The sequence below is a fragment of the Mustela nivalis genome, assembly GCF_964662115.1.
Source record: "Mustela nivalis genome assembly, chromosome: 9".
In the NCBI taxonomy this organism is placed as follows: Eukaryota; Metazoa; Chordata; class Mammalia; order Carnivora; family Mustelidae; genus Mustela; species Mustela nivalis.
This window is the reverse complement of record NC_139028.1, coordinates 104,684,833-104,696,959: the sequence shown is the minus strand read 5'-3', so window position 1 is coordinate 104,696,959 and position 12,127 is coordinate 104,684,833. Positions and strand designations below refer to the sequence as shown.

General features: G+C 37.1%; 1 protein-coding gene across 1 annotated transcript; it reads right to left on the bottom strand.

Moving 5' to 3' along the window:
* Nucleotides 1-8,803: 8,803 nt before the first annotated feature.
* On the bottom strand, nucleotides 8,804-9,712 carry LOC309872983 (olfactory receptor 4C11-like; the record flags this gene model as incomplete). Its single annotated transcript, XM_082747954.1, has 1 exon — nucleotides 8,804-9,712. The coding sequence occupies one exon, from the start codon at nucleotides 9,710-9,712 to the stop codon at nucleotides 8,804-8,806; it is 909 nt and encodes a 302-aa protein (XP_082604080.1).
* Between the last annotated feature and the right edge of the window lie 2,415 nt (nucleotides 9,713-12,127).

Sequence of the window (12,127 nt, the reverse complement as noted above, 5' to 3'; positions counted from 1 at the left end):
AAGCTTATATTCTAGTAAGTAGAGACAGAAAATAGCAAATAGAAAAGGAATTATACATTATGTCAAATTATAATACCTGCTAGGAGAACAATAAAGCAGGGTAAATGATACATGGTCCCTGAGTAGGATTATTTTCTGTAAGGTAATCAGAGAAGAATTCTTTGAGAAGGGATGGCAAAAGCCAAACTTTAATGAATGTGGAAAGACCCACAAAGATATCCAAGGAAAGAAGTTTCCAGATAGAGAAACCATCAATTGAAAAGTCCTTGAGGAGAGAGCATGGTTGGTACCACTGATCAAAGGAGGCTAGCTTAACAGTATTGGAATGAATAAAGAGTGGTTGATGACATATCTTACAGGACCTTGAAGATCATTGTAAGAGGACAATTCTGGCTTCTGTCCAGAGAATGGTTCATAAAGGAGCAAGAGTAGAAGCAGATTTGTTAGAAGGTTATTGCTACCATTTAACCAAAAAATGATGGTGATTTGGACTGTGATGGTAGGGGTAGAGGTCAGTATATTATGAAAGTAGATACAATAGATTTTGCTGAGGGACTTGACATTGATGTAAGGAGAGATAAAAGTAAACGTTATTCGAAAGTGTTTTGGACAACATCACCTAAGGACAGAATCTTCCATGTCATAGTATAGAATGCATGATTAAGAATTAATTCCGTCTAATGGGGACATCCAAGGCTGCCACACCCTTGCATGCAAAGGGGTCCACATCTAAGGATTCACCATTGACATGTGGATATCCAAGATTTATATATTTATTATAGCAGTGCTTTGGAATTATTGAAATCCCTGAAGGGGAGGAGAAAGAAAGAAGTCTAGAAGATATAGTGAAACAAGTCCTTCATGAAAATTTTCCTAATCTCACGAATGGAACCAGCATTCATGTACTAGAGGCCGAAAGGTCTCCACCCAAGATTATACATTCCAAAAAAAATGTCACGACACCTGATAGTCAAATTGAGGAAATATAATTGTAGGTATAATCTCTTGAAAGTCGCTAGGGCAAAGAGGCTCCTTATTTACAGAGGAAAGCCCATCAGAATAACAGCAGACCAGTCCACAGAGACCTGGCAAGCCAAAAAAGGCTGGCAAGATATATTCAGGGCACTGAATGAGAAGAACATGCAGCCAAGAATACTTTATCCAGCAAGACTAACATTCAAAATAGATGGAGAGATAAAGAGTTTCCAAGACCAGCAAGGCTTAAAAGATTATGCAACCACCAAGCTGAAACTGCAGGAAATATTAAGGGGGGCTCTATAAAAGAGGAAAAATCCTAATAATAGCTTTCTTATACACTAACAATGAAAATACAGAAAGGGAAATTAGAGAATCGATTCCATTTACTATAGCACCAAGAACCATAAGATACCTGGGAATAAACCGAACCAAGAGGTAAAGGATCTGTACTTGATGAATTACAGAACACTCATGAAAGAAATTGAAGAAGACACAAAAAGATGGAAGACCATTCCATGCTCTTGGATTGGAAGAATAAACATTGTTAAAATGTCTATACTGCCTAGAGCAATCTATACTTTTAATGTCATTCCGATCAAAATCCCACTGGTATTCTTCAAAGATCTGGAGCAAATAATCCAAAAATTTGTATGGAATCAGAAGAGACCCTGAATTGCTAAGGAAATGTTGAAAAACAAAAATAAAGCTGGGGGCATCACGTTACCTGGTTTCAAGCTTTATTACCAAGCTTTGATCACCAAGAGAGCATGGTACTGGCATAAAAACAGACACATAGACCAGTGGAACAGAGTAGAGAGCCCAGATATGTGCCCTCAACTCTATGGTCAATTAATCTTCGACAAAACAGGAAAAAATATACAGTGGAAAAATGACAGTCTCTTCAATAAATGGTGCTGGGAAAACTGGGCAGCTACATGTAGAAGAATGAAACTGGATCATTCTTTTACACCGTACACAAAAATAAACTCAAAATGGAAAAAAGACCTCAATGTGAAACAGGAATCCATCAGAATCCTAGAGGAGAACATAAGCAGTAAACTCTTCGATATCAGCCACAGCAACTTCTTCCAAGATATGTCTCCAAAGGCAAAGGAAACAAAAGAGAAAATAAACTTTTGGGACTTCATCAAAATCAAAAGCTTCTGCACAGGAAAGGCAACAGTCAAAAAAACAAAGAGGCAACCCATGGAATGGGAGAAGATATTTGCAAATGACAGTACAGACAAAAGGTTGATATCCAGGATCTATAATGAACTCCTCAAACTCAACACACACGAAACAGGCAAACACATCAAAAAATGCGCAGAAGATATGAACAGACACTTCTCCAATCAAGACATACAAATGGCCATCAGACACATGAAAAAATGTTCATTATCATTAGCCCTCAGGGAGTTTCAAATTAAAACCACATTGAGATATCACCTTACACCATTTAGAATGGCCAAAATTAACAAAACAGGAAACAACATGTGTTGGAGAGGATGTGAAGAAAGGGGAAACCTCTTACACTGTTGGTGGGAATACAAGTTGGTGCAGCCTCTTTGGAGAACAGTGTGGAGATTCCTCAAGAAATTAAAAATAGAGCATCCCTATGACCCTGCAATTGAACTCCTGGGTATTTACCCCAAGGATACAGATGTCGTGAAAAGAAGGGCCATCTGTACCCCAATGTTTATAGCAGCAATGGCCATGGTCGCCAAACTATGGAAAGAACCAAGATGCCCTCCAAGGGACGAATGGATAAGGAAGATGTGGTCCATATACACTATGGAGTATTATGCCTCCATCAGAAAGGACGAATACCCAACTTTTGTAGCAACATGGACGGTACTGGAAGAGATTATGTTGAGTGAAATAAGTCAAGCAGAGAGAGTCATTTATCATATGGTTTCACTTATTTGTGGAGCATAACAAATATCATGGAGGACAAGGGGTGTTAGAGAGGAGAAGGGAGTTGGGGTAAATTGGAAGGGGAGTTGAATAATGAGAGACTATGAACTCTGAAAAATAATCTGAGGGGTTTGAAGTGGCAGGGGGGGTGGGAGGTTGGGGTATCAAGTGGTGGGTATTATAGGGGGCACGGATTGCATGGGGCACTGGGTGTGGTGAAAAAATAATGAATACTGTTTTTCTGAAAATAAATAAATTAATTTAAAAAAAGAATAGCATTGAACAGAAATATAGAGACAATCTACAGAAAAAAAAGACTTCAAAGGTAACTCAATGTCAATAAAAATATATCTATCAATAATCACTTTCAATGTGAATGGCCTAAATGCACACATAAAATGGCACAGGGTTGCAGATTGGATAAAACCACAGGACCCATCCATATGTTGTATACAAGAGACCCATTTTGAACCTAAAGATACAACCAGACTGAAAGTGAAGGGATGGAGAAGCATCTTTCATGCCAATGGGCCTCAAAAGAAGGCTGGGGTAGCAATTCTCATATCAGATAAATTAGATTTTAAACTAAAGACTGTAGTCAGAGATATAGAAGGACACTAGATAATCCTTAAAGGGACTATCCACCAAGATGATCTAACAATTATAAATATCTATGCTCTCAATATGGGAGCAGCCAATTACTTAAGAAAATGGTTAATCAAGATAAAGAGTCATATTGATATGAATACACTAATCGTAGGAGATCTTAACACGCCTCTCTCAGAAATAGACAGATCGGGGCGCCTGGTTGGCTCAGTGGGTTAAAGCCTCTGCCTTCTGCTCAGGTCATGATCCCAGGGATCATGCTTCCTCCTCTCTCTCTGCCTGCCTCTCTGCCTACTTGTGATCTGTCAAATAAATAAAATTAAAAAAAAAAAAAGAAATAGATCATTGAAGCAGAAAATCAATAAAGAAACAAGAGCATTGAATGACACATTGGACCAGATGGACCTCATAGATATATACAGAACATTCCACCCTAAAACAACAGAATACTCATTCTTCTCAAGTGCACACGGAACCTTCTCCAGAATAGACCACATACTGGGTCACAAATAAGGACTCAACCCATACCAAAAGACTGAGATTATTCCATGCATATTCTCAGATCACAATGCTTTGAAACTGGAGCTCCATCACAAGGAAAAGTTCAGAAGGAACTCAAACACCTGGAAGCTGAAGTCCACCCTGCTTAAGAATGCTTGGATCAACCAGGAAATCAAAGAATAACTGAAACAATTCATGGAAACCAATGAGAATGAAGCCGCTTTGGTCCAAAACCTATGGGATATAGCAAAGGCGGTCCTAAGGAGGAAATACATAGCCATCCAAGCCTCCCTCAAAAAAATTGAAAAATCCAGAATACAGCAGCTGTCTCTACACCTTAAAGAACTGGAGAATCAACAACAAATCAAACCAACTCCACACATAAGAAGGGAAATCATCAAGATTAGAGCTGATATCAATGAGGTAGAAACCAGAGATACAGTAGAATGTATCAATGAAACTAGAAGCTGTTTTTTTGAAAGAATCAATAAGTTGATAAACCATTGGCCACACTAATCCAAAAGAAAAGAGAGAAAGCCCAAATTCATAAAATTATGAATGAAAAGGGAGAGATCACAACTAACACCAAGTAAGTAGAAACAATCATCAGAAGTTATTATCAATAGTTATATGCCAATAAGCTTAGCAACCTAGATGAAATGGTTGCATTCCAGGAAAACTATAATCTCCCAAAATTGAACCAGGAAGAAATCGACAACCTGAATAGACCTATATCTAGTAACGAGATTGAATCAGTGATCAAAATGCTCCCAAAAACAAGAGCCCAGGACCTGATGGATTCCCTGGGGAATTCTACCAAACTTTCAAAGAAGAAATAACACCTATTCTCCTGAAGCTGTTTCAAAAAATTGAAGCAGAAGGAAAACTTCCTGACTCTTTCTATGAAGCCAGCATTATCCTGATCCCCAAACCAGGCAAAGACCCTACCAAAAAGGAGAATTTCAGACCAATATCACTGATGAATATGGATGCTAAGATTCTCAACAAGATCCTAGCAAATAGGATCCAACAGCACATTAAAAAGATTATCCACCATGACCAGGTGGTATTCATCCCTGGGCTATAGCAGTGCTTTGAGAGATGGCAGTGAAAGGTCTTGTAGAGGAGTAAATGTATCATGACAATTTTCTGCTATCTGGAAGTAAAGTGTCTTGAGGACAAAGCACACTTCTCTAATTTGCACAATGTAACCATATGGACAAGAGGCCACCATGGGAGAATCTGATGCTGTCGCGGCCAGAGTGACGAATCAACCAGGAAAACTGTGAGGGCTAAGAGGATGGTGAAAAGAAATTAAGAGACAAAGAGATGGGGTCAGGAGGGACACTGAAGATGTTGTCCAACAGTGCCAATTTTATTCCAAGTTTTACAATCATTTATAAGGCAGACCAGAATAGGAGCAATACATTAGTACATAGCCAGATGACCACAAGTTTCTATAACAAGTTTACATTAACTACAAGCAAGCCTCTTGATACCAGGTAGTTTCGGCTAAAGCCATGAGCAAGACAATCAACCAGGGAGTGGGTTATGAGAGGTACAGAACAACAAGGACTAACTAAGAACTCAGGACCCTGGCCACATTGTTCCCTATGGTAGGGAGAGTGTGTGGGAAGTCACGTAGGTGAGTGCACAACACATAACACAGACCCTTTCTCAGTGCACTCAACTTTCCCGTCCTTAACCTGTCAAGGTGTCCGGACTTTGAAGGAGACACAAGTCAGGGCCTGGTTTTGTCCTTGACTCCAACCGTGCAGTGGCCTCCAACATGATGCCATGGGTACCTGAAGAAGCAGTTGTGAAAATGGGCAAAGCATAGGAATCAAAATCTGGTGTAGATGCTTTGGGTTTGCTCTCTGCCTGTTGGCTATCAATTCCTTCTCTTTGAAATAGATTCCAACCCCCTCCCATGGTCAAATCACAAACTGTAATTGGTGTTTCCACCTATGTTTCAAGAGTAAGGACACAATCCAGGTTTGGAAGACCAAGAAATCTTTTGATGTTGTTTTACAAAAGTCATTGTTTCAGGGTGAGGTGCTTCACCCATAAAAAATACAATCTCAGGAACTTTGCTGGAATTTCTGGTATTTAAAAAAAAAACCTTTCCTCATCGAAATTTATTTATTTATTTATTTTAGTGTTTTTTTAAAAAATATTTTTTTTATTTATTTATTTATTTTTTAAAGATTTTATTTATTTATTTGACAGGCAGAGATCACAAGTAGGCAGAGAGGCAGGCAGAGAGAGAGAGAAGGAAGCAGGCTCCCTGCTGAGCAGAGAGCCTGATGTGGGACTCGATCCCAGGACCCTGAGATCATGACCTGAGCCAAAGGCAGCGGCTTAACCCACTGAGCCACTCAGGCACCCTATTTATTTATTTGACAGGAAGAGATCATAAGTAGGCAGAGGCAGGCAGAAAGAGAGAGGAGGAAGCACGCACCCTGCTGAGCAGAAAGCCCAATGCAGGGTTTGCTCCCAGGATCCTGGGATCATGACCTGAGCAGAAGGCAGAGGTTTTAACCCACTGAGTCAGCCAGGTGCCCTTTAGGTATTTTTTATACTGCAGCACAGCCTAGAGGTTCAAAGGACATTTAGGGCATAAAACATTACTAAATTCCTTAACTGAATTCTACTTTGCTCAAACACCATCATTCTACCTTGGGATCCTCTCTTTCTGAATCATGGGCTGAAGGAAAGATAGGGTGACAGATCTCTGTAGAACCCTACAGAACCTTTGTAACTGGCTGTTACCTGCGAAGGTCCAACAGAACCCCACCGTTGTCTAGCTATTTGAAGTAACTCACAGGAAAATTGCCCTAACACTATCCTTGTTGTCTCTAACACCCTGGTGATGATTCTGTCCTGGATCCTGAGATACTTACTTGTCTGTACAACAAGCCTCAACCTGAACATAGAGATGAGGGGAGCTAAAATAATTAGCTCCCTTCATCACTGAAATCACAGAAACATTTTATGAGAGTTCCCTTGCATCTTTGAGAAAGTCATTTTATAATTTTTTCCTTGACCCATCAATGATTAATTTAAGACTTCTTTTCCTTTTTTTTTTTTCTATTCCAATACATGGAGTGATTCCTTTTCCCCTTTCTTCATGACTACTTTCTAAAGTCAATCTCCATCCAATTTACTTCGGAAGCCTTCTCCATTTACAGATAAGGTTTAATTACACAAACTTTTGTCCTTAACAATGGATATTTTATGTGAGTGTAAATCAATGTTTCTCAAATATCCTCAGTTATTCGCTGACCAACATCCTTTTTGAGACTTAAATATTTATTTTGCTACCCCTTACTATGTGAAATTCTGGGAATCTTTGGTGGCACAGGATAACATTTTGTCTTCCATTGGCAGAAATTATTCACATACTTGTGAAGTTCATTGTATTCTTTTATCATTAGCCTCTATCAAGTAAAGTAATACTGACATTAACTGGATGGGAATTATAAGCTCAACTACTGAAAGAGCATCACATGATAATGTTCAATTATGAGATTATGATGTAGTTGTAGTGGTAGGTGTATATCACACATATCAAGTAGGTTATCTTTAAAACCAAAAATATAATTTTTAAAACATTCTTATATATATAAAACCAAAAGACCAAACTTGAAAAGTGAAGAAACATATTTTCTAATCCTGGGTTTTCCCAAGGAATCTGAATTTTTACTTTGCAGAAACTATTAAGAACTAAGAAAAAAAAAAATGTGTTTTTTCCTGATACCCAAACAAATGTGGCAGCCAAGAAAACAAAGCTACACTAGGTCAATAATAAAGAGATACTCTGAAACTTCATTTTTTCCCCCTTCAAATGTTCATATACCCACAAGTGATTCTCAAAAAACAAGAAGCCAATGGTGCTTTCTCCAGCTTGGATAAAGTCCCCACTTTCCTTTTATTTTTTCTTGGTCTTCACTGTGCATGATTTTCTAGTATCCTTTGTACCCTTTATCCTCTCTTCTGCATATTTCTGCTGCCAAACACATGCACTGCATCTCCCTTCTCCCTTGTGAAGAGTAATGGGAAGGATCCGACCAGAAGGCAGCTGATGGCCGATTCGCCAATCATTGCCAAGTATGAGATTCTTTTTCTCTCACCCTTCACGGAATGTTTAGAGGTTCTCCAGTGGCAGTCCAGGTTTTCACTGAGATTTCTAGCTTTGACTGGAGTTTGAGAGTCCATCCATGTAGATTCCCCAGTGAGGAAAGCTCAGGTAAAGATTCCAGAGCAGAATTTTCTCAGAATACCTTCTCCAAATCCCACATTCTCAAGATGGCAACTTCCACTCTCTAAATTCCAGTTCCATATGGATTAGCTCTTATGACCACATTCAGAAACAGTAGAATAAAATATGGAAAAAGAATTGGTATGTGCACACATACGACCATTCTTTCACTAGTCAGTACTTTGTTTTCTGAAAACAAATTTGTATAGGAAGCTAACTCATTGTGTGAATATGACCCGTTATCAATAGCATTCAACTAAGGGCCCTCATAGGTTTCTCAAGATGGTTCTGGACTATAGGTAATCCTTATCTCATGCAGTACTCTCATAATAACAGAATATAAGTATATATGTGTTAATATTTATTAATATTAACATAATTAAATATACAAAATATTAGTGTAATTTAAATTTATTATTTCTTTTTTCCACAGGGGGAATATTTTATCTTTCCTGTCCAAGAACCAAAACCAAGCTAGGAAAATACCAAGTTAAAGAAATATACAATAGAATCCCTGAATATCATGTATCAACAGAATCATACTTAGCTACACCATAACTTTTTCATGGCATTTTTCACTTCCGCATTCCTCAGTGTATAGATCAGAGGGTTGAGCAAGGGTGTCCCAATTGTGTAAAACACAGCCACCATCTTGTCTATTGGAAACGTGGTTGCTGGGCGTGTGTATATGAATATGCATGGACCAAAAAATAGGACAACCACAATAAAATGGGAGGTGCAGGTGGAAAGAGCTTTTCGCCTTCCTTCTGCACTGTGGTTTCTCAGAGAGTACAAGATGACAACGTAGGAGATAAGTAGAATTATGAAACTCACCATGCATATGGCTCCACTGTTGGAAACAACTAACAAGTTTATTGCATAAGTGTCCATGCAAGCAAGTTTCAACAAGGGCTGCAAGTCACAGAAATAGTGGTCAATCACATTGGGGCCACAGAAAGGCAATCTCAAAACCAGGAAAAGTTGTGCTGAAGAGTGGATACAGGATCCCACCCAGCTCAGAATCACCAGTACACAGCAGACTTGGCGGCTCATGATGGTTGTGTATCGCAAGGGCTTACAAATGGCTACATAGCGATCAAAAGCCATGAGGATGAGCACAAAGATTTCCATGCACCCAAAGAAGTGGGCTGCAAAGACCTGAGTCATGCACTCATTGTAGGAAATGGTCTTTTTCTGAGAAATGGCATCCACAATCAATCTGGGGGCTGTGGTTGTAGAGAAGCAGGCATCAGCAAAGGACAGATAGAATAGGAAGAAGTACATAGGACTACCAAGGGTCCTGCTTGTTTTAATAGTCACTACAATGAGAAAGTTCCCCAACAGTGTGGCAAGGTAAAACATCAAGAAGACCGCAAATATTGCTTTCTGCTTTCCTGCATCCTGTGTCAACCCAAACAGAATGAATTCAGTCACACTGCTATTCATCACCATACTAGTGGCTGCAGGTAAGGTTCACTTGACAAGGGTTTAATCTGCAAAAAGAAGAAAAGACGCGACATCATGGGAAGACTAGTGGGCTGACCAAGGAATTCCTTCTTTTTGTTCCATGTTATGTTACCTCCAACTGCCTTTAATCCTTTATAAATTTCTGTAAATCTGGAGAAGTCCAAGCCTTTCCCAGATCCATCTATAGATTCAGAAACTAACTGCATTGCAACAAAACCTTTGCATTTGAAGAATAAAATTTATTTTTTTTTTAATTTTGATTCCTACCAAGATTGAACATGGAAGAACTTGTACTTTTCTTGACCAAGCTACTTAAATGCCTTGAAATGTATCTTTCATATGAAAAACGGAGTCAAATACTGGTCCTACCTTATGCTAAGTTTCCCCATGGTTAAAACAAAATTACATGACATATACACACATATAGTTCATGCATTATGTTTTTTTCTTTTTTTTATTTACATGCTTTGAAATATGAAAAACACCATTCCAATATAATTAAGTACTGATATTGTTGTAGAATCCTTCCTGAAGAAAATATTTTCAATTCAGTTCCCTCATGTGTGGGTTCTTGACTCCTTCATCTCTGACCCTGTCAGTATCTTGGATGAAACATGCTTTACAAAAATCTATTTTGAGAATCTTTTGCTTACATCTCTTGTGTTCAATGTCAACTTCATGATGGTTGTTATGTAAAAATGTCTGTAAAACTTTAAGGTTGTCAAAACTGAAGAAAACTCCCATTTACCCTCTTTACTATACTTTTAAACTGAACTCAAGAACATGGAGAATCTCTGCATATGAATTCAATATGGTATAAAATTCCTAACAATGCCTATAATCTAATATAGTTTATCATCTAATCTAGTGTTTTGACTTCTATCTGTTTCTTTTTACCCTGAATTCCCCAGGGTAATTCTTTTAGAAATTTCATTTGAAAAATATTTCATAATTCTAATCTAGTACTCTCTGATTTTTCTATTTCATGTTCTTGCTCTTAGCATATGTAGTTTCTCATTGAAATCGTATATCATTTTCTGTTCTGATTTTGATTTGAAATTATTATACAGTTCTTCTCATATTACTATACTCCCCATAGTTTGTTTATTTAATTATGTGACATTGTGTTAACTTTTCTAAGTGACATTTATTTGACTCTTTGTCCATTGGGATATTGATACTACTGCCAATTTATACTCTCACAAGTAACAATTTCAAATAATTGATATATGAAAACATGATATTATCCCACACTCTAGAAATTATCATTGCTATTGATAATTACTAAAATGTTTTTCAGTATTTTGTGTCTATTTATTAGCCATTTTTAAATTGCAGAATAATTCATGACTATCATTAATTCTTCCAAGTATACAGAAGAATAAGAGAAGAAAATTAAAATATGTCTCCAAATTATTGAGTCTATCATCCTACTCTACAGATATAACCCCTTTTGCTTTTTGATGTGCCCTTTTAGAAACATTCTATCAGTATCCTTGCATGTGTATCTCTACAACTGTTTTCTATATACAAGTATGGCCAATATTTCAAGGTTGATGATTTTGTAGAATAGCTGATGAACATCCAGACAAACAGAACTATTACTTTGTGACATTATCTTATTTTAGCACTTGGTTAAGATTTTGGAAAAATTTTATTTTATTAAGTGCATATACTTATCGCAAACCACGTTTTATATTTTTACTATATTTTGTACAAAAATACTGCTATTCTGAGAATCTTTTACCTTTTGTCAGTTTATATTTTGCAATCTTGATATTTTATCTGGAATAGGTATTAATCTAGGAAAATAATTACATTCTTGGCCAAGAACAGAGTTGCTAGAATAGATGCCTTGAGTTCAAATACCACCTCCAATATTAACTGCCTTGAAAAAGCAATTTTAAACATGATCATGGTACCTTTTCAGATAAAATGAGAAAAAAAAATCTGGCTCATAAGAAGTAAGTAATAAGTAAGATATTTGGAGTCGTGCATATGTAAGAACTTAATTACATAATATTGCATAATAGTTGCATAATAAGTAAGTACTATGTAAGTCCCAGGCTCTGCCTCTTTTACTATTAAAGTTTTACCTTTTCTGATTTTCTGATTTTCTGATTTTCTTTTTTTTCATATAGTCCAAGTTGTCAATTTCTCCATTTCAATTCAGTCTCTTTTCAACACATTTTAAAAATGTACTATCTATGTTTTTCTCTCATAATTTTATAATTAAATTTTATTTAAATATTGAATCACAATTATATCACAATGAAGTTATTGTAAAGAATGGATAAAATGCTCACCTGATTGAAATTCTCTAATATGAGTTTTAAAATCAATGTAGATGGAATTATTCATTATGTAAGGCACTTTGTGATTGGTATTAGAAAAATACAA